At 32.5% G+C, this 25,447-nt stretch overlaps 3 protein-coding genes across 3 annotated transcripts; 1 reads left to right on the top strand and 2 right to left on the bottom strand.

Moving 5' to 3' along the window:
- Positions 1-3,083: 3,083 nt before the first annotated feature.
- Positions 3,084-4,273, bottom strand: LOC125056618. The gene is made up of 2 exons (XM_047659810.1): positions 4,079-4,273; positions 3,084-3,827 (listed from the first exon to the last, which is right to left on the bottom strand). The coding sequence occupies exons 1-2, from the start codon at positions 4,088-4,090 to the stop codon at positions 3,267-3,269; spliced, it is 573 nt and encodes a 190-aa protein (XP_047515766.1). The 5' UTR covers positions 4,091-4,273; the 3' UTR covers positions 3,084-3,266.
- Positions 4,274-4,517: 244 nt separating this feature from the next.
- On the bottom strand, positions 4,518-5,675 carry LOC125056619 (actin-related protein 2/3 complex subunit 5-B). Its single transcript, XM_047659812.1, has 3 exons — positions 5,378-5,675; positions 5,073-5,145; positions 4,518-4,814 (listed from the first exon to the last, which is right to left on the bottom strand). Exons 1-3 carry the CDS (start codon positions 5,515-5,517, stop codon positions 4,575-4,577), a joined length of 453 nt encoding a protein of 150 aa, XP_047515768.1. The 5' UTR covers positions 5,518-5,675; the 3' UTR covers positions 4,518-4,574.
- Positions 5,676-5,786: 111 nt separating this feature from the next.
- LOC125056617 (programmed cell death protein 10) lies at positions 5,787-9,807 on the top strand. The gene is made up of 5 exons (XM_047659809.1): positions 5,787-6,069; positions 6,260-6,437; positions 7,034-7,166; positions 7,594-7,755; positions 8,993-9,807. The coding sequence occupies exons 1-5, from the start codon at positions 5,998-6,000 to the stop codon at positions 9,075-9,077; spliced, it is 630 nt and encodes a 209-aa protein (XP_047515765.1). The 5' UTR covers positions 5,787-5,997; the 3' UTR covers positions 9,078-9,807.
- The last annotated feature ends 15,640 nt before the right edge of the window (positions 9,808-25,447 follow it).

Raw genomic sequence — 25,447 nt, forward strand, 5'->3', positions numbered from 1 at the left:
TAGTTGCGAAAAATAAGGTCATAAAGAAGTTTCACTTCTAACGTGTGTACACTAGTACACGCACATTTTTTACATAATTTTAAATTTAACCAACGAGTCACCGTGACCACGCACGCTGAAAAGCACGCGAAACGTCGGTTAAATTTAAAATTATGTAAAATAATTGTAAATTTATAATAAAACATAACTTCAAATCCGTGAAAAAAGTGTTTTTCTATTATATTAAGCTATTTAAGATTTAGATACCTAGTACGTTTTAATGTTAGTTTGTACTGTATCAGACCTGCATTTTAAAATATTTTATATACATCGAATACTACACTATCAGCAATTATTTGTAAAGGTTACTATAAAGTTAATAATTTAGCTAAGGGAGCGTTCAAGTATTACGTAACGTATTGTTTAGTCCTTTTGTAAAACGTTACGATGCGGGGCGGGGATTAAATTACGCGTTATTGTTAATATTTTTTTCGACTTACACCATATAATAGTAACTAAAGAGTAACTAAAGAGAGGTGGCCACGAAACGTTTTACTATACTTGGGTACAGTACTGTACTTGGGTACTGAATAACGTTACGGCGAGTTACATGGGGGGGGGGGGGTCCAATAATCTCCAAAAATTGCGTTACGTAATACTTGAACGCTCCCTAAGGCCTACATAATTTGTAAACCTAAACCAACAGAAAACACTTTTTTTTATTACCTGTTCTTGCTATGTTTTTACAATTATATTGCATAGTTCTAATGCCAGTGTCGGGCTAGTGGGTTGAGCGGATTCGTAGTTCGTGCGTTCAAATAACGGCTGTAAGTACACCTATGGCCTTTTCTTTCGACAGTTCACAATCTAACGGTGTTTAAAATTTTACGGTGACATATGCATTTCCCACTTGTCTTTAAAGTAAAGGGAAACATCACGAAAAAGGTCGTTGCTTTTTCTGCAGGCTTACTTGCCTACTAAGATAAAATAAAACGATCACGACGAAGATACAGAAATCTGAGGCCAGACCCTTAAGCCACGTTCACACGGCGATTATTTTCCCGTATACGAGATATTATCGAATAACTCTATTCAATTAGTGACAACAGAATATATATGAAAACTTAAAAATTGTTTACACGGCGTTCATACGGGAAAATCCATGTTCGAGAAATATATTTTACCGTATACCGTGCGAAGTTGTCACCGGAAACGCCGCGTCTCGAAACGATTTTATCGAATACGACACGCAGTGGCGCTTATGTTCATGTTGTCTCGTTCACACGACTCGCCCATTCGAGAATCGTACGCACTCGCACGCGTGGCCCGCAGTTGCCCTGGTGCGTTCAGCGTTGCATCAGTCGGTTGTCAATATGGAGGACAGAATTCCAATATTCATCGAGGATTTTATTTCCTTGATCGAAAAAAAAATCGAATCGAATGGTTGCCGTGTGAACGATTGCATCGTATATGGTAAAACCGTATACGTTAAAAAATCTAATCGAGTAGTCGCCGTGTGAACGTGGCCTTAGGGGTTGTAGCGCAAATATTTTTTTTTTGTTATTCGAGATTCTGTAATGACGGACCCTCCATTCAAGCAACTTTTAGGTTTATAAAAATGAATTTTTGGTAGAAATTGCAATTTTTTGTTTCATTATTTTTAATAGAGATAAGATTATAATTGTTAGTTTGTATTAGTATTTAAGTTTGATGTTGTTTAGTGAATACCAATAAGGAACTTAGGGACCATCCATAAAGTACGTCACACGAGTTTTAGGACTTTTGAACCCCTCCCCCCGTCCTTGTCACAGGTTGTCACATTTTTATAACCCCCCCTCCTGATGTGACGTCACACATTTTTTTAAATTTATGTATGTATTTAAAAATAATCGAGAGAAAACAGCTATTTTTACTTATTTTTATTAAATAATATTCTGATAAAATCAACATTAAGTCCAAAATTTCATAAAACCGAAAAAACAAACGACTAGTTCGAAAATAATAAACGATTAATTTTTAAATTTTTAATTCACATCCAAACTTTGCGTTTTAGTTTTTAAATTTTAACATGTGACGTCACAAATTATTGACCCCCATGCCCCTTGTCACACGATGTCACACTTCGGTGATCCCCATTAACGTGTGACGTACTTTATGGATGGCCCCTTATTAACTTCAAAATCAAAATATTAATAATAATACATAGTATAATAAATGTAATATCTAGATGAATAAATAAATAATAGTGAATAAAAATGCTTTTTTATTTATATAATATTTTTGTTATAAAATAAATTACACTAGGTAATTTTTTACCTATACTAAATTATGTCTATTTCCTAATTACTATTTGCAAGAACACTTCCGCAGGTGAGGCCTACTATTCTTATATATTAGCAATTAGATCATCCATATGTATCATGTGCAAGATCCAAGGCTCGATACAAGTTTGCATAAAACGTTTCGAGCTCATCTTCTTCTTGCTGTTTCTGTGGCGGCATAGACTTGTTTAAAAGAAATTTTAGTGCCCTGCACATTTATGTTTAGAAGTGCGACTGTGCCAGAAATTATAGTGAAGCTTTCAATGTTTTTTCTCTGGTGTACCTAAGTTTATTAAAAAGCCGACCTGTATACTCGTAACAGAGTATACAATTACTATATATACTATCCTAGACGTGTTTTCTATAAGTAATCTAATTATATCGTAATTTATATTTTTGAATGCCTCTGTAGTAAGAGGCGCCCATAAGAAGACAGGGTTCTGACATTGTAAGTTAGTATGTAGATAGACTTTAGTTTTGGTTGCTTTGTACGTGCATATAAATAGAGAGTGGAGTGGCGGGTGGTGGTCTGGCTCTTCCGCGAGGACCGGTGTGGTGGGAGAGGTGGAGGGGGCGCTGGTAATTATTTTTGTATTGTTGTGAAAAATTAGATTGAGTTGTGATGGGATTTGGAGAGCAATGTGGAGTAGTTGGTGTTGTTAATTAATTTCCGGTACATATTATTTTTTGCTGTAACTTCCTCGCGTGCTTAACAGTCTTATTTTTTTACTTAATTAAATAGATTTAAAATAATACTTTCTTTTGCTTATCATCATAATTTATTGATAAAGTTATATATTATATACACATCTAGCAACAAAGACTTCTTACGACAACTAGCAACAAACAGAATAAATGAACCATCGTAATTATCATAAGTAGAAAGAAGTAGAATTAAAAGTACACACAAACTGCGTCATACATGTCCCAATCGTACACATTAATTAAATAAGCATTATACTAGCTTTAATAATAATTATTCACGTCTTCAGTATGCGAATTATAACCATAAGGATTTTGTTGAATAGCAGAATTTGATTCTAGCCCATTAGATCCGTAATAGTTATTGTGTTTTGTATAACTGGGAGATTCTTCCGCATAGTCTTCGGAAATTGGAGCATGTCCGCTATAAGCTGGGCCATTATAGCTTGGCGAATTGTGTTCATTGTTTTCTTTGACCTGGTAGGAGTTGTCTGCGTTGCCTTGGAAACTGTGGCCGTCGCCCAACGCCAGGTGTTCGTGACGTTTTGGAGTGTATGGTGCATGAACTAGCTGAGGAACTGGGACTGGATAAGGCTTATTAATATGAACCGGATATGGTACCTTCTCCACCACTTTCACTGGATATGGAACAGGTATTTTGACCGCCACAGTTTTAGTGATTTTGATAATTTTTACTGGGGTTTCTGGTATTTCCACATGCTCGCCAAGGTTGTGCAGTTCCGTTTCATATCCTTCGACTGGTATTGTGTGCGGATGATGTGAGGCAACACATATGCCGATGTGAACAATGATAATCGTTAATATCTATAACAAAAACTACAGTTTAAACAAAAATTTACTTGTCTTGAACCATAAAAGCTTTCGTACAAGATCGAATTATTTTAAATTACTGCCACTCAATTAAAAAATAAATTCTGACTTCGAACATAATGATAAAATAAGTTAGTTGACGTAACTTCCCAACATTCTACTTTTTTTATAATAACGGTCATTGTGCAGGAAGTTTTGCGTAACTATTACATAAAGCGGTTCAAAAAAAAACAAAAAATACTAACCCGTAGTTCCATTGCGATGTAAGTGTAGGTCGAGAGCGCAGTAAGAACTATTTTCTAGTAAACGAGAGAATGGCTTTTATACAGACACCTTCATCTCAGTGGAGCTATTACTTTCTTTACTAAACCATATAATAGTGTCTACGGACTCGCGCACAGCAAAAGAACATTCACTATCTGGTAGCATATTATTAATTGTAGAAATACACAAAATTTGTTGCAGGTTCATTTAAAAAAAATGTTTTAGCCATTTGAAAGGTTTTTTTTTTCCACATTTTATTTATTTTTTATATTTAAACTCTATAAAGAGAATTGGCAAAATACTAATGTTAATAAAATTTCTTAAAGTATTTAAGTTAAATTATAGATATAAAACAACATAATATATGTGTATAATATATAACATAAAACAATTGTGAAAAGTGTGAAATAAAAATCAGTATTATGAATAAGTTATTTAATTTTACATATTTAATGATACATTTGAAGGTTCACAAAATTAAACTTTCATTCTGTCTGATAGGACTCTTACAATTGATCCTGAGCCTCCAATGTTATAAGCTTTTTCATGCCATAACAGAAGATGTCCGCTAGATCCTTCAGAAGGATATTCAAATCCTCTATATATGTACTTCATCAAGATGTCAATATCATCTACCGAAAGGTTAGCTACGGCATCCTCAATTTGCGCAGACTTAATGGCTAGAAGTACCTTTAATGTCAGCGCCAAGGCATTGTCCTAAGAAATAAAATTAGCTATCAAATTTCAGTTGTTATAATCCTAAAGCCAACAAACTCCCTATATCTACAGTATTTCTAAAATGACCATAAATAAAGTTGTTTTATTACAGATTTAATGACAAAATATAAGCCCTCATTCATTATGAGATGAGTGGTGCATCAAAATCAAACAAATGATAAGCTAATGGTTAGTATCCAATAGCTTAAATAAAAAGAAACATTTTGAAAAGAGAAGACATTTGAAAATAAAACTTACTTTTACTTGTTGATTAGAAGTGCCAATTGGAGCATTGGTTAATACATGCTTAAGTGCATCAACATATTTACCTGTATTTAAATATGTAAGGAAGATAATTTTATACAAAAGCTTATTAATTGTACCAATTGTGAATAAAATTTTAAACCATATTTCAAAGATAATTATAAAGAATATATGAATGCAGTATGACTCATTGTTACCACGATAAGGTCGCATCATATTATTAAAATTTATAAAATACACATTTGGTAGATTTTTTTATGTAGCTTTGAAATAAACATTAATTATACTAAAAAGGATATTGATTAAGTAGTGAGCAAACTTCTCCTTCATCAGGTCCGGCGGGAATTGATTGTTCTGCTTCATCTTCTCTGAAGTTGTCTTCGTTATATTGATCTATATCGATTTTACGAAAGGCTGAACTGGATGTATTTTTAGCCATTATTTTTCAAGTACTGCTGTATTTTCAAAATTCAAACTACTCTAAAATATTCAAACTATTCATATAGTAATTATTAAATTCTCTTCTAAAATATTTACATTTACAAGAATTTGACACAGACTAGCATTAGTTTTCCTTTTTAAAAATTGAAATTTAAAATGATGCACAGACTACAACTTGGAACCACAGATATATATTAGTAAACGTCAATTTAAAAAAGCAATCGTACCAATGTGTCTTATTATGGCATTTGACAAATGTAAGTTGTCTTTGTCAGCAGATTATCTAATATGGTCATTAACATCAACATTCATAACTTAATTTTTGGCTTGTAAATTATTCTTATTTATCGACACTGTCTATTTCGTAAATAGATTTAAAAGTTTGTGGAGTTAGAAATTAAATAGCTTATATTACTTAAGTAAATAACATTGCTCTTTCTAGCTTTTCTAGCACAGCTGTTTGCATTATTTCGTCAGAATGACAATGGGCGATGAATCACCCGTCACTTCCTTGGTTTTGCCTGTACTCATACGCCCCGTATTATCACAGGTGAGGCATATTAATTACAATAAAGTATTATTTCTAGAAGCTGGACTAATTGATAGACAGTACAGTCCCAAATGCCATACAAGCCATATTAATTTATCCTAAATCAGGGAGGGTGTATTTCATTTCTTCCTGATACTACTACTACAACATTACTTCATTAAGTTACTTAATTAATTATTATTTTAAATAGCTTGAAAAGTACCATGTTGGAGGTTCTCAAACATTACGTGCAGCTCTCACTAAAGCAGAAGCAGCTGTTCCTGGGCTTAACTATGATTTGGTGGCTGGAATCATGAGACGGGCAGAGATACCTGTGAATATGAATGAAAGCTTGCTACGTTTACAAGGAATACTTACTGAGTCTGAATGTAAGTTTAATTCTACACAACAATTCTTGACCTAATTTTAAAGACTTAAACTGGTGAAGTACAAACTATGCCTAATAATTTTTTCTATATGAGTAAATGAAATTGATTGTTTCTATATACACATGCAGAATCTTTGTCACATTTATTTTCAAACAGATACATGAGTGATAACTGTTAATTACACATTTGATTTGTGCCTGTAAAGAAAAACAATGCTTTAAAATCAAAATTATGTTTATTATAATTTTGTTTTGTGCTATTACCATGCTTAAACAGAATGCACCTATAACAGATATACACTTGAGATTCTTTATTAATTTATATAACTGGAAGTTTACACAATACCTAATAAAGAAGTTTGATGTTTTTGTTCATTTTCAAATATACTAAAATGTTTTTATAACAAGAATATATTTTGAATCAGTAATATTATTTTTCAGTATTATGAGTTTGAGTTTGTGTTATCCAATATGGACATACGTATATACAATATATATTACCTTTTTTTTCCTTATTTGCTTCTATTTTTATAATATGGTTGTCATTCAGTGATTAGATACCTGATTCAAAATGGTTTAATTATCTAATTATTGCAGGTGCAGATTTAAGACTGAACCGAACTGAGGAGGCATTCCAAGAATTGAACAAAAAATCTTCAGCCCTGAAGAAAATTCTCAGCAGAATTCCTGATGAGATCACTGATCGCAAAACCTTCCTGGAGACTATTAAGTATGTTTACCTAAATATTAAATTATATGTGACAATGTGGAGATATATTATGTAGGATGTAATGTATAGACTATTATTTTATTTCACAATTCTCGCTGCTAGTCGCGTATTGTTATTCCTAGCGCAAGTATACTATCGACGTGGAGAAACAATTATATTATATTTACTCGAGATTAAAATCATGGAATAGATTATTCCTGGTATAGTTACTCGTGTATAATTTTAAAATTTTGTCTATGTCTATCACTGTGTTATTTAATGGATATGCACTCTTGCTGCAAGGGGTGGTGTGCCAAACGTTAGTTTTATTTAATATGGCCCATTTCATTTTGGCTCATGTAGTCCTTTCTCACATACACAATAGGTATGTGTTTAATTATTTAAGGCCATCTCCATCCAGATTATTAAGAATCATTAATTCTTTCAGAGAAATTGCTTCAGCTATAAAAAAGCTGCTGGATGCAGTTAATGAGGTTTCTACCTACACCCCTGGAGCTGGGAAACAGGCTTTGGAGCAAAGAAAAAGAGAATTTGTCAAGTACTCAAAGAGATTCTCCAACACCCTGAAGGAGTATTTCAAAGAGGGACAGTAAGTTATTAGATTGTAAGAAAACCTCAAATCCTAGTTGTGGGTTTTTTTTTAAATATCATTTCGCGAGTACATATAAATCAAACTTCATTAGCGCGGGTGATTCTGACCACGAATGCTGAAAAGTTTCAAGTGTCGACTAATGTTTATTTTTTTTATTATAGAACAGGGGGCAAACGGGCAGGAGGCTCATCTGATGTTAAGTGATACCACCGCCCATGGACACTCAATGCCAGAGGGCTCGCGAGTGCGTTGCCGGCCTTTCAAGAATTGGTACGCTCTTTTCTTGAAGGCTTCGTTTCTTTCTGAGAAGAGCTTACTATAGACATGATCCTATGAAGATTTATGTGTATAACTATATAACTGTTGTGTATGTAAAATCGCATTAATGTTTTCATTTTCTTTAAATATGAAACTTTTTAATAATCCGGGGCAGTAAAAAAAACTTTCCTTAACCTTCCGGTGCTTGATATTTTTTTGTCAATTTATAACAAGCGAGACCTTCCTAACCTAAACATTTATTTCTTCGTGTCCCTAAATTCAAATTAATAAAGCATCGGTTGACATAGGCCTGGCTAATTCGTGTCAATATATATCTTGAGCAATGTAGAAAATATGTAACTTCGTAGAAAAAAATGAACCATTGTACCTATGATTTACTTCAATACAAGGTAACTGAGGTACCAAGCTAGAATAATTAGAATAATCTCCGAGCGGCTTGATCCTTTGGCGTTACGTAGAGATGTGGGGTCATTCTGCATCTTCTACCGCATTTACCATGGAGAGTGTTCAGAGGAGTTGTTCGGATTAATACCTGCAGCTGAATTTCATCATCGGACGTCGAGGCAGAATACGAAATACGTCTGCCGTTCCACAACTGAGCGTTTTTCAAGGCAGTTCTTGCCGCGCCCCACCACTTTGTGGAACCAGCTGCCCACTGAAGTATTTCCGAACCAATTTGACTTAGGGTCCTTCAAGAAAAGAGCGTACCAATTCTTAAAAGGCCGGCAACGCACTCGCGAGCCCTCTGGCTTTGAGACAGTCCATGGGCGGCGATATCACTTAACATCAGGTGAGCCTCCTGCCCCCTGTTCTATAAAAAAAAACCGCACGCGTGTAGTAAGTATAAAGCGTGCTTTGTGATTTAGCAATATGTTATATATTATCTATTTAGTACCAATCCATTAAAAATAATAAAATTCTTGAGACATGTGAAATAATGAATATCCTTTTTCAGGGCAAACGCTGTTTTCGTAAGCGCCATGTATTTGATTCATCAAACAAATCAAATTCTCTACACGGTGAAGTGCAAGTCAGAATAAGAAAAATATATATTAATTTGGATTAGTAGAAGGTTATTTTAGTTAAGACTTTTTTGTTATATATACACTATATTAAACAGTAACAAAAATTACTAAGTTTAAAATAAGTATCATTAAAATATTACTTCGTATTATTGTAGATTGTTATTTTAATTGTGGAAAATTTGTGAGATTGTAAAATCTGTAATTGGTACTGATTTTTTTAAACTAAGTGTCAAACTTGATTAAGGGAAAAACAGACATAAAAAAAGCGACACGCACGTCCATTCACTTCGGCCGATTAAAAAAAATTGAATATAGCTGTTTTGTTGAATTAAACAAATTCGAACATCCCGAACATCGAATTGGCTTGACCTTTGGAACTTCTTTAGTGCGTCGCACACGCATTAATGAAGTCGCGTTGGAAACAGCTACCATACTATACTTTTTTTTTAATATTTTTATATTATTTTTTTAATATTACATATATTAATAATTATTTTAAGATGCCTAAACTCATTTGTCCATCCTCGGAAATCTGTCAAAACTCCTTATCAATGTTGTAGTTCTTTTAAACACTTATATATGTCAATACTTCTTGATGTTAAGGTGGATTGTATTAAGGATTTGGGTTAGAAAATTTAAATAATTTAGTAGAAATGTTATTTTTAGGTTAAAAGTATTATTTTAAGTCACCAAATTGTAAATGTTGAAATTATAAAGTCATGTTAATATGTATTCGTTTACTTAACTTGTGTTTTTCTTTATAAACCTCCATTATGAAAATAAATTATTTTTTTTCCAAAGAAAGGCAGTGCTAAAGACAATTACAATAGCTAATTGCGGATATTATTATATCTATATATATAAAAGAAAGTCGTGTTTGTTACAACACTTATAACTCGAGAACGGCTGGACCAATTTCCATGGTTTTTGATTTGTTGGATTTGTTTCCGTCCCGAATAGCAGAATAAGCAATCAAATATCGGATAAGTTATCGAATAACAATCAATAAATTAATTAATTTTACGAATGCAAAAACCATATGGTGCCATCTGTTGACAAAACTACGCATCATTTTACGTCGAATTCGTGTCAGTTCAAGAAATTCCGATCTTGAGGTGAATGAGGAGATGCATAACCATGCTTTGATCCTGATCAAAAGATGTTGGATATCAGAAAGTGCTTAACATGCAGTATCGCCATATTGACGCTAGAGAGAAGATGCCTAATGTGTAAAACTACCATTCTTCTTTCGCAATGGCAAGCAATAAAACATTTCTGTATTTGCAAAAAAGTTGTATTAATGTAATACTTAACATTAATGAAATCCTTAAATAAGTTAAATTAAAGTAACAACGATATTATAAGGTTGTAGGGCGGAACGAAGTTAGCCAGGTCAGCTAGTTCATAAATATTACTTAGTTATATACATATAACCGAGGTGGAGGTGGCGAATATAATAAAATAGTTCACAAACATTAATAAGTACAATACAAATAAGACGCCACCCATGGTTCTCTTATATTATTTAACAGTCTCAAAGGTAAAATTTTACAATTATTTTGAGTTTATGCAAGCATGATACTAAATGTACATAGTGGATTGACTAGACTCATGTATCATACTCTGAACATGCAAAGTACACGAACGAGTAGAATAAAAAAATATGAATTGAAACATTAAATACATATGTAAATTAAAATGTATTAGTGTGATCTATGTTATTTCGATGATTTTTTCTCTCGTGGTCTTCTATTAATCGATTTAATGGTACATTCGTAATGTGGCCCTTTAATATTTGTCCGTGAAAAGTGGATAATAGTTTCGTGACCGACGTGGGTCAGCAGCGTCCGATTCGTCCCATCGTGCGACCCACACAATAGGCTGTCGTGCCTCTTGAACTCTACGCATCACTATTTTCAACCATGACACTTGACACACCTTGTTTCACGAACTAAAAATGTTTTATTTCTCATCAAAGGTGACCTGTCGATTGAAGATGGTTTTCCTAAATCTGTAGGCAAATGTCGAAAAGCATTATCTGAGAGTCATCTTATGTTTTTTATGTATCTTTCTGGATCTTTCTATAAAAAACATTTAAAATGTAAAATTATTTAAAAGTAAATAAATTAAAAAAACACAAAAATTACACTACCAATTTTGATTTGCAATACACACCTTAATATAAAGAAATATTAATAGTGTCTGCATTACAAGTTTCATGGATTCAGAAGAAAGAAACTAAGTGTATTTTGCGATGAGCAATGACCACCATGATCTGTCGCAAAAATTGATTTTCCTTCTAATATTTCCACGTGAAATATATCTCGTTTATCATAATGTATGGAAAGTAAAATTGTTAGTACGTATTTCACAATAGATTACTTTCTTTCCGGATCAAGAATGGTTCATCTCTGTACCTTAACAATGAGTCAATCATGCGGATCACTTAAAATATTCATAGCTTAGCGGAGGCGTAATCGATTTAAACGTTTCGTTCTGCTCTTGCTCTACAAAATATGAGATGAAAGCGCGTGATATGTTAACCTTTCATCCCAATAAGGTCAAATTATCTGTCTAGTATTGTTAAATAAAACAATCTTTAATATGTACGGACTATTATCCCGTTAAGAAACCTTAAAGTACAACACTATACCCTTAATTTAAAAAAATAAAAGTCTAATTGCACCGTTTTAAGTACTGTCACTTTTCATCACAGCGTAAACAGTCTTTGATTTTCTTATTTGGTGATTACGTCAACAGTAATTATTTACTTTTTTACACATATAACCCACACATTGTCTATGTTGAAAACTAAATGCATTTTCGAGGATTCCTACAAAAAATTAAACCATAGATTCATAGAAAAATTATCACAGTTGAGGCCGGACCAATACAGAGCTATATCGGCTCTAAATGATAATACTGTTGTTAATTTCTTGGCGTGTATATGATCTACGCGAAGTTTATGTCTAGTATATATATTTAATCTATTCGCCTTACTTTTTAAGCCACCCAAATAAAATGATCTTATTGAAATTTTATTGATGTCCCCCAAATGAATTAGCATAGCAGACTACTGAAAAAGCTAGTTGTTAATGCAACACATTGTGAATTGATCGCTGTGGAGCATCCTGTAATTGTTGCACATCAATCTCTGTTCCTGGTTGCAAAACACGCATTTGTTATTGAAGATATTATCATTCGATAACCGAAAATGTTAACTTGATTTATACCAATGATTCAAATCGTAACATTATACAGTACGAAGTGCATGAAAGTTCAACGATGGATTGTTTTATTCAGGACGTATGAGCCTTATAAAATACCTATTTGTTAAGAATTACTGTGTATTTGTTTTATGCTTTGTATATTTTCAATTTAATTTGAGCTTAACAAGATGGAATTTACGTAGAATATACCGTATTTAAACAGCATAGATCGGCCATCTTAACGCTAATTACATTATTCTTCAGTAATACTTAATAATCTCTTGAAAAATAACCCGTAGATATTTTAGTGTAAGTATATAGTTTACGAGCATGAGGCAGAGATCGTCCAGGCGTGAAGATTTTCTTGAAACGACTTTCTTTATTCACACATTAGGTAACGCTTATGGTTTTTATTCCCAATTTGATTATCGCAAGTTACAACACGGGATAACGATGTTCTTTTACATAAGAAGTATGCTTTGTCTCTCGTCTTCCCAATATATTTCTGGGATTTGGTATAATTCACTCACTTATAATACAATACCATTGTATTCGAACGTCTATATTTGAATGTAGTATATATCTAGTGTTCTCTACTGCCTTAGATTTCCTAAGCTGACAAATATATGTATGTAGTCAAACCGACAGCAACATATATTTCCGTAAATGTTTTCAGAGTTGATAAATTTTACATGTTTCAGCAGACAGATGTGTCGATGAAAAGTTTGACGATATAGCAACCTATCTAATGTGATTCGTCATACAATATTAATGGAGCATCTGCTCAGTCAAGTCAGGACATTGGTGGCGACTCGCGGAGCTCCGGCGCATATGCAATCACGTCTCCTGGGGACGATTGACAGGCAAATGTATGCTAATGCAGCACTCACTGAATAATATGCTGTTTTGACGGGTCAAGTGTCTGTTTCTTGTATCACAATATATTTCCTATCGAACGGAGATCATTTTCAGTAATATGAATGTATTTAAATTATAACGATCCGCATTTTTTATTTAAAAGTTAGTCGTAACAAAACGTTTGCTTGTACAATGATGTTCCATTATGAGCAAACAGTATTGATAATGTTTGAGATTTGCGGAACAGTTCCCACAGGATTTGAGAGGGTCACTCGTGGGACAACACTGCAATTGTCAGCGGTTGCTCAAGCGCCGGCTCCGCCGCACCCGGCATCTGTTCCCTGTCGTGGGAGTGTGCAGGGTAACTGATCGCCAACAATAACACAAATCAATGAAGCGACCGGCCGTGGCAGGTCGCGCACCCCTCTGGATGCTGTGGGAACCGAACACGCAATTAATAATAATGCACTTCATCCCTTATTATGAGAATGAGCTTATGGTACAAACAATTCATCATATGAAAAGTGAAAATATCTAAAACATGTTTCTTTTTTAATATTATCGGAAACTGCGTAGCTACTTAAGGATAATATTGATGTCCTTATTATCATAAAAATACAGATAAAATGGTAATATGATGGGATGCACATTTTGAAAGGTTTATGAATTAAAGCATCACTCGTGACTCGTATGTAGTTCCTTTTTGCAGATGGGTTTCAAGCGACCTTTACAGTCCATTTAGATTTTGGGATATGACAAATTTATACGAAAATTTGGACGATATTAGTTATCTTGTACCATATTCGGAACGATTTCGTGCATTTTGTTTATGTCCGGAATAAGAATATAATACTGTATATAACATGTTAGGGAAAGTAGAAAACTCTTCTTAAAGTTCATCGAAAGAGTTCTCCTGTAGTCTTCATAGCTACGATGGTTTTCGATTTCGAAATGCTAAAGTTTTTTTGGAATATTATTTCATTAGTATAATTATTGGTATGAATATTCATTATACATTAAACTGGGGGCCCATTGACTGCACCATCATAGGCCACCTGACGCACACGGTCAGCATTGCGTGACCATATAGAATGTAATTGTGGCTGTCGACTCATCAACAAATTGTTGATAAATGTGTTTACCTCATGTTATTATCCATTTTACAAATTATTCTCGTAAACGATAAATAATATTTTTAATCAAACATTTAATTAAATAAATACTTAATATTTATAATATAAACTCCTCACCGTCATCTGATTAAATTGAAATAGTTTTTTTAAGATATAATTATAATTTTATTAAAAATATATACATATATATATCGTATATGTTTATATACAATTACAAAAAGAATTTATCAGTTAAAATTATGAATATTGTTTTTATCATCAGTAGTATACTATTTTTAAAGAGCTTTCTCATCGCGACTTTTGTTCATGTTTTTTTTAAATATTTAAATTTGGAACGTTTGCCATTAGTACAATAATAACGTACAACGTTCCGGGCCATAAGTTTTTGATGATATCGTATGCGCGTGCGACCAACTGTCAGGAGTCGCGTGCCAGCTTAATAAGCTCTTAATGAAATTAAGGACTGTTGCGTACCATATTGTTAGGGATGATTGTACCAAATACAAAATAAAACATCAAATAAAATACCATTACCTAATTAGTACTAGGCAGAGCTGTATTTTTTTTATTGTAACTATTATGAAACCTTTATGATTTGGATGTTTAGGCTTGTTATAATTATAATACATAATAGTTATTGTTTGTATAAGAAATAATATTTATCTTAAACTAAGATGTATAATATGATAATTAATACCTATTACCTAAATAATTCTTCAGTGTAATGTTGGCCTAGTAGCTCCAAATTTGTGCACCAATGGACGGTAGATAAAGTATTGATGACGTATGAAAATATCGTCATGATCGTAGAACAATGACGCATTTGTCAAAAATACAAAATCCACTTTTTATCATATTTGGGATACTACATTGACTAAATATTACGGCTACATTAAAAAAATATTCCATGTGTTTTAAATATCAAATTAATCAGTCGATAAAGTGACGGATTTGATAGAAGCATGGAATTTTTCTAGAAAACTGTGTAATTTAATGTTATATTTTTTTTGGTTTCAAAACAAACCTTTTTGTTTGCTTGTATGACAATTTTCATAATAACAGAATATGAATTAAAATAGTTATGACAAAAACTAACATGATTATATTATTTTGAAATGGCTGCCCTGTAAAGTTTACTATTTGTCAGATCCGTCACTATTCTACGACTATGACGATATATTCTTCTAAAATCAAACTTCATTCTTGTCTGCCAACTAGACGTTTCCGTAACGATGATAAATAATTACGTAATGATTTTTGATTTTTAAATAAATGAATGTTTTATCGCTGGCTCGGGTTGTTAGTATATGTGAGAACTTACTAATTTTGCAGGTGCATGTACTGAGAAAACCTAAAGCAAACGTTGATATAAAACTTCTATCATTTTACTATCTGACACAGAAATGTAACAAAGATTTTCTTTATACATTATCAGGATTCAGGGGACGATGTTTATTTACGGGTTGCTTAATGTCACCTATTCCTGTGGATCCCTTCAGTACGTTATGAATGAACACGTGCGCATGCGCAAACACATGTGTGCTAGTATTCACACCGGTCCCTTTCAGAGCTGATAAGTGCTAGTGCGAATGGTAAAAAAGTGATTCAAGTATGTTTCGATTTCCCAAAATGAATACTTTATAAGAGCATAATATAATAGAAAAACCATATGCTATACGTAAATTAAAACAATATATTTTGACTCATTGTTAAAGAACAAATAAACCATTAAATACTTACAGTATAGGGACGGAAACACTATGTTGCGTTAGGGAGTATTAGGTACAGTTTCTAATTTCTATAATAATTATTACTTGATTTGAAAAAAAAAAACAAAACCTATTAAAAAAGATTTTAAAATGTTAAGAAAATGTAGCCAATTGAGAAAGTAAAAGACTCTTCTAGACATTACTCAACATTTCCTATCCAGAATATCAGTCCCTTGTAACTTGTTCAGTATAGAAGCGAGATTCGAATCGTTCTAAAATGATAATTAAAACACATGTTTATTTAATAGAGTAACGACTTTTTCAATAAGGTTACTCCTGGGAAAGGAGAGCGGTTTCAACACACCTGCTTATAACTTCCGATTGCCTGTGTTGACTTTGTATAGACCCATAGATTATTCCATAGATCACAAAACTAGTCTAATTTTTTTTTTTTTTTTTTATAATTTTATGGCCTGGTAACGAGACCTTTAAGCCAAAACTAGTCTAATATTAATTCGTCATAAATATGCACTACTTTTTTAATCCGGTCCCTTTTGGCTTCATTTGAATTTTATAATTCAAAAGTGACAATAGGAATAGATAGAATAAATTTACATTATGCTAATCTGTCATTTATAAATTATTGATTAATCTGTGTGAAGCATTTTACGATTTATTGACCGATATTTTAAAAACAGTATTCCCATGATTGTATATTCCGATTCAAAACCTGTAACTGTTATTCTTATTTATATATTTTTTATAAATGATTTTTAAAGTTGTTAATCTTACTGTAACAATTGTATTATTATCTATATTAACTTTTCACTCCTCGCCAAATTATGTTATTTTTGTTGTATTGTGCACAAATTTGTATGAAATAAATAGAAAATTTAAGAAATAATAAATAATTTTAAGGAAGTTTTTAAATTTGTCAGTACAATCTAGGAAACGAGACTTTTTAATTTAATATATTAGTAATATAATTCAATCTGTTCACTATTCTTATCATATTTATTACAATAAAATTGTTAAGAAAAATCACTTGAAGGGGTCGGGTCGTCCGGTATCCGGATGTACAGACTCAAAATAGGTACATTTTGTATTTATATAATGGGTACATACACACGTGCTGCGTACATAGTGTTCAGGTGAGGGGGAACACCAGCTGTCTCAAAGCTAATATTAAACATATCGTAAGATTAGGTACTTGTCGGTAAGTCGGTAAATCTGTATAAAAAGATATTGAGTCAATATTACATTATGTATTTATACGTTTATGTTAACGATGTTACATACGTTAGGTCTGTCTATATATTACAATTAAAAAAAGGTTTATAGAATTCCCGATGTTTTATTACGCATATTGATGGGTGATAAAGCTGGCTGTAGGTTGAACTAAACTATCTTTTAACTTGATATATTTTATCTTTAAAATTGTCCTGTTCAATTTTATGAAAGCGGAAATGGCTCACCGAGAATCAGGTCATATACGTAAACTAATGTTAAAATGGAGACGTAAGTCTGACTGTCTACTCCGTTGCAACTACTGAAATAATTATTGTTATGTTATTATGTACTTTCGTAAATTGTAGAAGAGACTACAGTAATAATAGTATATTTTTAGTTCCAACAAGGACATATGAGTTCAAATTGAAAATCAACACACATTTGGCTACATTGTATCAGATACTATTGCTAGAATATTCATCATTGATGCGCGAAAAGAAATAGCAAGTTACTATTGTCAAAATCAGCTGATCGTTAATCTTAAGTTCACAAAGCATTTTTGTGGATCTTGGTGTTTAGACAAGGGTCTTTTTTGCAAGTGGTAACGCTTATAAATTCCATGTTGTCATGGTCACGTGACCATGTTTCAAATTTGTCTTTGTCATTGTAGAAGTATCACTTACGTTTAATAATGTATTTTATAAAGGATAATATATGTTTCGATAATTTAGAGCACAATTCATTTATATTAACAAATTATTTTGAATTAAAATTAAACATTGCAGTCTTAACATCTGTATATTTTGTATTGGTGACTAATATATTAGTTCATATTTCATTTTTAGTTAACATATGCATAAAAAATACATTAACGTACAAAAATAACCTCACTGACGATTTAAAATCAATCCGTTTCTAAATTTTTAAATTAATTAAACAAGCGACACTCGTAAACTGTATAATCTTGTCTCGGGAGGTTGGCCTCAAAGCGTCGCGGAGTTTTGCGTCAATCCGGGTGTTCTTAAATAAAAGGCTCTTACTGCAACCTGTGCAGAATCTATTGTTGGTGAGGAATGCGTTGAAATTTATTGCAGCTGCTCGTCGCACATGCTCATATCCTATACGATTTTTTGAACTTTATTTGTGCAACTGAAATCCGCCGTTTATTTATTTTGTCCTGCGTTTAGGTAAAAGGGTTGAGGTTTTTTAAAATCACTGAAAATACCTGGTTTATTTATTTAGAAGGTACATCAAAAGCAGACCTTGGCAATACTCAAAATATACATATAAAATTTGAGTTATAAATTATGTAATGTTCAATTGTCATCTTCTTTGCTAGTTCGCTATAAAAGAAGCTTTAAGGCTTTAAAATCTATTCAATAGTATGAAGTATAATTTAATTATACGTACTATACTAGAATATTACAAAAACGTGTACTAAATTGATCATTAGTTTGATCGCTTTTAAAGTACAAATTAAGGTGAGTAAAGACGTTGCGTGTTACGGTAGCCGACCGCAATAACGTGAATGGTTTGTTAAGACGAGATAACTTGTTATTTCGTACGATTGGCTCGAGATTGCCTTTTAATTTCATGATTTCGCTCAACAGTTTTATTAACTGTTACTTTTTGTCGTAAATTTAAACGAGCGGCGTATATTACACAGGAGTTTTTATGTTTGCGTTATGATAACATTTTTATAATGATTCGGTTATTTTATGCGTATAACTTTTCTTATGTAGTACTTACAAGTAACAGGAAGTTCCTATGTACGTAGTATTATAAGTTCCTGTTTCTTACTCATCCGATGTTGCTGCCCGCCCAATACACTATTACTTTGGATTACTGCATTTGTATTGTAATATTGGTAAAAGTAATGTTGTTTTTGCCTGTAACCGGGGCGCTGTAAGAGTTTTTATAGTGACATACACTTTTAATAAGACATGACATGACATGACATGACGTTTTCAACCTCAAGTTTTACTGAAGATATCATTCTGGTAACGTTATACCGAAGAGTTACTTGGCTGTTCTTCTCAAACCACTGCGTAGTTTTGAATGGCTTGTAAACTCAGGCTTAAATTCATATGATACGTATGATTATAAATTAATAAATTCCACTCTTTTAAGCACTCTCTGTCATCACTCATATCCTTCTGTCAAACTGTATTTACGCTGCAATAGAAAGAGGAAGTACCGACTATAGTTGAAACGGTGCAATAAGACTGATCTATTCTTTAACTGACTTCAAAAAGGGGAGTTTCGACGTGTAATTATTATGAAAGATTTGACTTAATACATGTTTTCTGTATTAACTCACTGAATTCCGTTCCTTTGACCTACTTATTTAAGAAATCCTATTATTATAATTAGATTAGAATGTTCGCAAAATTACGTACAGCATTTCCGCAATTTAGATTGCAAACAATAGGCCAGTGAACAAGTGGCAGGGCGTTGTCGTTGTCGAGTTGCGATTAATAATTTACATGGAGTCATTAATGGCTCGCATTTGCCTTCTGGCACAACCAGTCCTAGGTTAACACGACTAAACTCATATTATGTATAATAATACGGTTTTAAAGGTTATTTATCTTTCATATCCGGTTACCAAATAGCGAAAGTCTTACCAGAAACTATAGTATCTATAAAAAGTGTAATTTTTTAGTCCAAGACTAGAACAGGAAGTTTAATATTTGATTTTTGTAATAATTTTTGTTAGGTCGGTTACGGCTACCTATTACTACGGCAACTAATTTTTAAAAGCACGGCGGAACAACCATAATATTACATTTAGTATTTCTTTTTTTCTAACAATAGTAAACAAGTGTTTTTTTTGCGACATATATGCGACATTCAAAGACAATTTATAAATACGCGTAAGCCATTTAGATCATAAAGGAAAATCTGTAGTTTTTAACGGTACTAATATAATAATGTATTAAATAACCTCACGTCATTGTACTTAAACAAAATATCGACTGTCACATATCACTCATGCTGGCCTTTTATACACACCTGGTACTTTATCATGAAGACGTCATGTCAGTGCAAGCTTATCATTTTATGTCTCATTATTAGGATTTGCACATAATTGCAATAAATGTCCACGGGTTTGTCGCGACGTGGACAGCAGAACAATCGGCAAGTGGCGCCCGGCCGGTTGATCTCGATTATCACTTGGTGTAAGTTACAAGAGATGTACGACCATTTAGTTTCAACTACGTACACTTTTATATCAAATCACAATCATTATTTGATGGATGTTTCATCGTTTGCAAGAGAATTTTAGTTAAAAATAACCTTAAACTTAACATCAGATATTATTACATTGTCGAAGTAAATAAAGAGGAAACGGATAGAACTATAGTCAAAACGAATCATAGAAAAAACTACTTTTTGGTATTTCCACTCATAATGTGATAACTTATCTATAACTTATCTAATTCAAAATTCCATAAGTATAATTTCTTATTTATAATATATTTAATTAAATAAGTTTTTAATTTCAGTTTTATCTATATTCTACAGTTTGAAACGTAAAAGATGATTTATTCATAGATTATAGTTAGTTTGTACCAGATGATCAGTGAACTGAAGTGGTCATAGTCGTTTTGTACACGCAATGGTTCCCGCTCTTCCTACATCGTTATTTCTGTTTGTTGACAGCAGAAATAACTAAGTGAAGATATCTTGTTATTGTAGATTATTTAGACGGTCCATTACAGTTTGTGTCTTTGTTAATTATTGTTATGACTCACTGTTACAAAGTTAAGTTAGAAAACTAATATATGTATTATTTTAATACACCTGCATCAACCAAAACAAACAATAGAATGTTATGAGAGTTTAATATGTCATGTTTCGTGCCAGGTATCCTTGAAAACCAGCGCACGGTCTACAGTATTAATTAAATGACGTGGGCTGTTACTAGATAGGCTATCGACAGATAGGGCCTGTAAACACGTCTAGATCTTAGCCATCAATTCGTAATGACTAAGACCAATGCGTAAATTGTCGTATTGCGGGGACACCACAACTAAATTGCATTGCTATTTGCCGACCACGAATCAATTGAACGGAATTTACTATTAATTGCAACTTAATTTTAGAATCCTGTTATGATTCAGAGTAATATACTACTATTATATCTCAGTTGTAACTATAAATTTATATCAAGAGATAAAAGAAGAATTTTAACCCTATATTATAGGTTCCATGCGTCGTTCATTTTAACTCTTGAGTGGATTGTCTATCAGGATCGTGGATCTATTGTTATATTAATTTAAATTTAAGAACCTATTTTAGATCTAGTTTAACTTAGAGAAAATTATCAAAAAAGCATCCCGCTTAATTGATGGCCGATCTTAATATATTTCATATTAGATTGTATTTACTCAACAAACACCCATGTGGTGAATAAGTGCTTAAAAAAATATTTTGCATCAAATTTATAGGTATATTTAAAGGCATGTACTAATCTTTCAACGATTAGCGCCTGCGTCGCGGCCGAGACCGCGCACGTGCGCCTGCGCCGTCAATAAGCTCGCTATACCGGTTCAACTTATCACTGTTTATCTACGACTTTTGAAATTTCTTATCCTATATAAGTGTGCACCCTTTATTCTTAATAGTTGCTATGTATCTAAATAGACGATTATATTAAACATGAAAGTTGTCTATCAGCTATATTTATGCATATACCTTCCAATTATTTATGACGAGTTCTTGTATATAGACTGGAATTTTTGTCTATGGACTTTAAAAGATGTTCTATAAGAAGCACTTATTATACTTAAAGCTGTGTTAAACTTAACACCGAAGATCATAGGAAGGCATCACTTACGTATTGGCTATGTACTGTTATAGGTACCCTTAGTATACGTATGTATGTGTAATACGTTAGGTAATCAAAGGGAAGGCTTATAAGTATACCAAGCGGGAGCAGAGGCAGTCGATTCTCGGTCCTTAACAAAGTTACACCTCTTTTTTCTTAATTTATAAATATAAATACTAAAAAAAAGAGTAACTAATGTTGCCGTATTATAACGTACATACGTTCGTACTACTTCGTCATCTCTTCTATTCCCGAAATAATCAGTAGCAGCAGCTTTTAAATAGAAGAAAAGAAAATAATGTTACCAAGGCAAATAAATAAAATCGATAAAGCGTTGAGACAAATCAAAAGTAAAGTTTATTATTCATCAGCACAATAAACACATGTTTTCGGTATACAAATTGCATCAGCGATACCTGCACGATTAGCTGCGCTCATCACATCACTGTTCCGACCACCCCTTTGCTCCCTCGTGCGTAGCGGACTTAATTAATTTTCATTAAATAAAACCATTCGTTATCTAATGAGTTTAGGATGATTAAGGAATATTTTGTTTTAAAATATTGTGTAACACGTTGTGATCTTGCCTTAATTGTTTATTAAGTATACTTCAAGACAAGAATATTTAAGTTTTATGTTCATAATAAATTATATGTAATATAAGGCTTTATTCAAAGAATCATCCTTTTAGCATATGCGGTTATTAGTTTACACAACCATCGCTGTCTAGGGTAATTACAATGTAGAGAAGAAATTTTATAATGGCGATGTCACCGTAAAATTGTAAACACCGTTAGATTGTAATCTATCTCGCGAGATTATAAACTGTCGAAAGATTGTGAACCTCAGCTTACTGCTTACAATTTAACGTATTATTATTCGGTAGTTATATGAAATTGTTGGAAAGTAAAATTAATCTGTAATTGACCAAAGAAGTTTGAATGATAACTAAGTTAGTGTAGTACAATCTACCGAATAATAATACGTTAAATTGTAAGCAGTAAGCTGAGGTTCACAATCTTTCGACAGTTTATAATCTCGCGAGATAGATTACAATCTAACGGTGTTTACAATTTTACGTTAACAGCGACACTTCATAAAGTGACACTGAGGTTAACGACCTATGTACTTAGGTGGTTAGCGCTACGTTTTAATGCGATTTACTTAAAGGTATAAAGAGCAGGTCCAAAAGGCTCCCCTTGTCCGCCTTTGTGACCTACACTAAGAGATTAACACCTAGATACAAGCAATAAATAATGTAAAGTGTACATCAACCTAATAATTCATAAAAAAGCTCATTACTCACTTTTTACTAACGCCTCTTTCTCTGAATTGTGTTTTTAGGCAGGGTTAAAATCTTATGTTAAATAGTGTAATAAGACGCTATATTATAAATAACATTTTCACCTCTCAACGCCTGAAAACAATTTGAGAAATGGCTCCGTCATTATTGTGGGTTCACATGGCTAAGCGTTTAGTTGTAAATTGTAACCCACTATTATAGTTGCTATGAATCGGAACAATGCATAACAATTGAAATTTGAATAATAAAACATAAATAAATAGTTCTCACAACCGACTTTAGATTATGCCAAATTGGATCATTTCAAGTTGGGGCGAGTATAACGATCATTACAATCATTATTGGGGACCCTTATAATATATACTGATTATTATGAAAGGAAAAATACTATAATCAAAACAATTTTTCGATAAAGTTGAAATAATATCTTTATTATTTTCAATTGCCACTATATATCTACTCTTAAGAATAATGTTTTATTAATTAAATTAATAGAATTTATTAAAATTCTACATAGGATATTTTTTTCTTCATCATACACCTCTATTTACACTGATTGATGATGAAAAACAAAAAATTCAAGAATTAGTTAATATAGTATATATAGTAACGCTCTTAGTTGATTATAATTAAATAATTTCTTGATTTGGCAATCCAAAATATAACTTATATTAATATGTAATTTTATAAAACTAATACCTAAAGATTTTTACAATCTGCGAAATAATATATGATCAAATTAATTATCCATAATTATTGATATTGATAATTATTTAGCTTATTAAAACTAAACACCATTTTTTAAAGATAGTATGAGAAGGTAAAACCAATATGGAATTGTAATAGCACAAATACAGAGTTACACAAATACAAATAATTACAGGTTTGCAATCTAGTTAAGTGAATCTTGGAAGACGAAGGCGGCGCGCGTAGAACTTGATAAAGATTCGCGTCACCGCTAAGTGCGCGGCGATACTCGGTGACGAGTCAATTGCGCCTACGCACAGCCACTGTCGCATTGCCTTTGATGTCTAACTTATTCAAATTACTACAAACTTGCTTCGTTGCTCGTCTGTTAAGGTAAATAATTTATTATGAACAATATAATGAGTGCAAAAGTATTTATCATATATTTAATAATTACGCATTAATACGGATAATTAATGATAAAGAACGACGAACTCAAGTTGTTCGATTTTGAACAGTACCAAATTAGAGGACATAGAGGGCTGATCATAAATTAATTAATTTCCTAAACAAGCGCCCCAAATTAATTTCTTAATAAACAACGATACTCGCACGTTTCTACTAAAGTATGAAGAAGATCGGTATTTGTAATAATCGCGTAATTTAACTCGTATTAACAATTGGAAATGCGAACGATGAAATTACCTATTAATTAGCGCTTGCCGCAATCGCTACTTGCCTTATAGATACGATATTAAATCGAGGAATCTGTGATTTACTGGAGATCTCTAAATGGTAGTTCATTATTCCTGCTAAGTATCCGTAAGGTGTCCTGAATAATGTTAAGATAACAGAGAATAAATGCCAGCGGTGTCTGCTGGTCACTCACTTTTAAGTACGAGAGCTAATTTGTATTTAGTACCTTATAATGTGGACCGCAAGTAGATATATATGAAGCGTAGTAATGTATTTGTGGGGTATTGGGGGGCAGGGAATCAAATGTCATGTTAAATTTTGCAGCATTCTTTAGTTATATTTTTTAAGATTTTTTCGTAGGCCTTGATTTTTTTAAATATTATATTTGTTTTCATATATTTCGTTTCTAATATCTACCTAGTGAAATTCTTCAAAATCAGGGCATCGATATTAGTGTATTCTTTATTTTGTGCACGTAGTCTTTACAATAAATCTACAACGTTCTTAATGAAGAAGGGCCAGAAGCGCGATTACATATTAAAAGGCCTTATAACAGGTAAAGGCGCCGCCGCAGAAGCGTAGGAGCCTAATGTAGTGTCTATGTACTGTGCTGTGGGCTATCGCGAACCTGCGCCCGCGTCGCCACCCAGTGATGCAGTTACTCTTCTTAAGGACCTAATTCATCTAGGGCTCTGTAGCGTCAGCTCTGAGGAACATATAATTTAT

This window comes from Pieris napi, chromosome 15, assembly GCF_905475465.1.
Source record: "Pieris napi chromosome 15, ilPieNapi1.2, whole genome shotgun sequence".
Taxonomy (NCBI): domain Eukaryota; kingdom Metazoa; phylum Arthropoda; class Insecta; order Lepidoptera; family Pieridae; genus Pieris; species Pieris napi.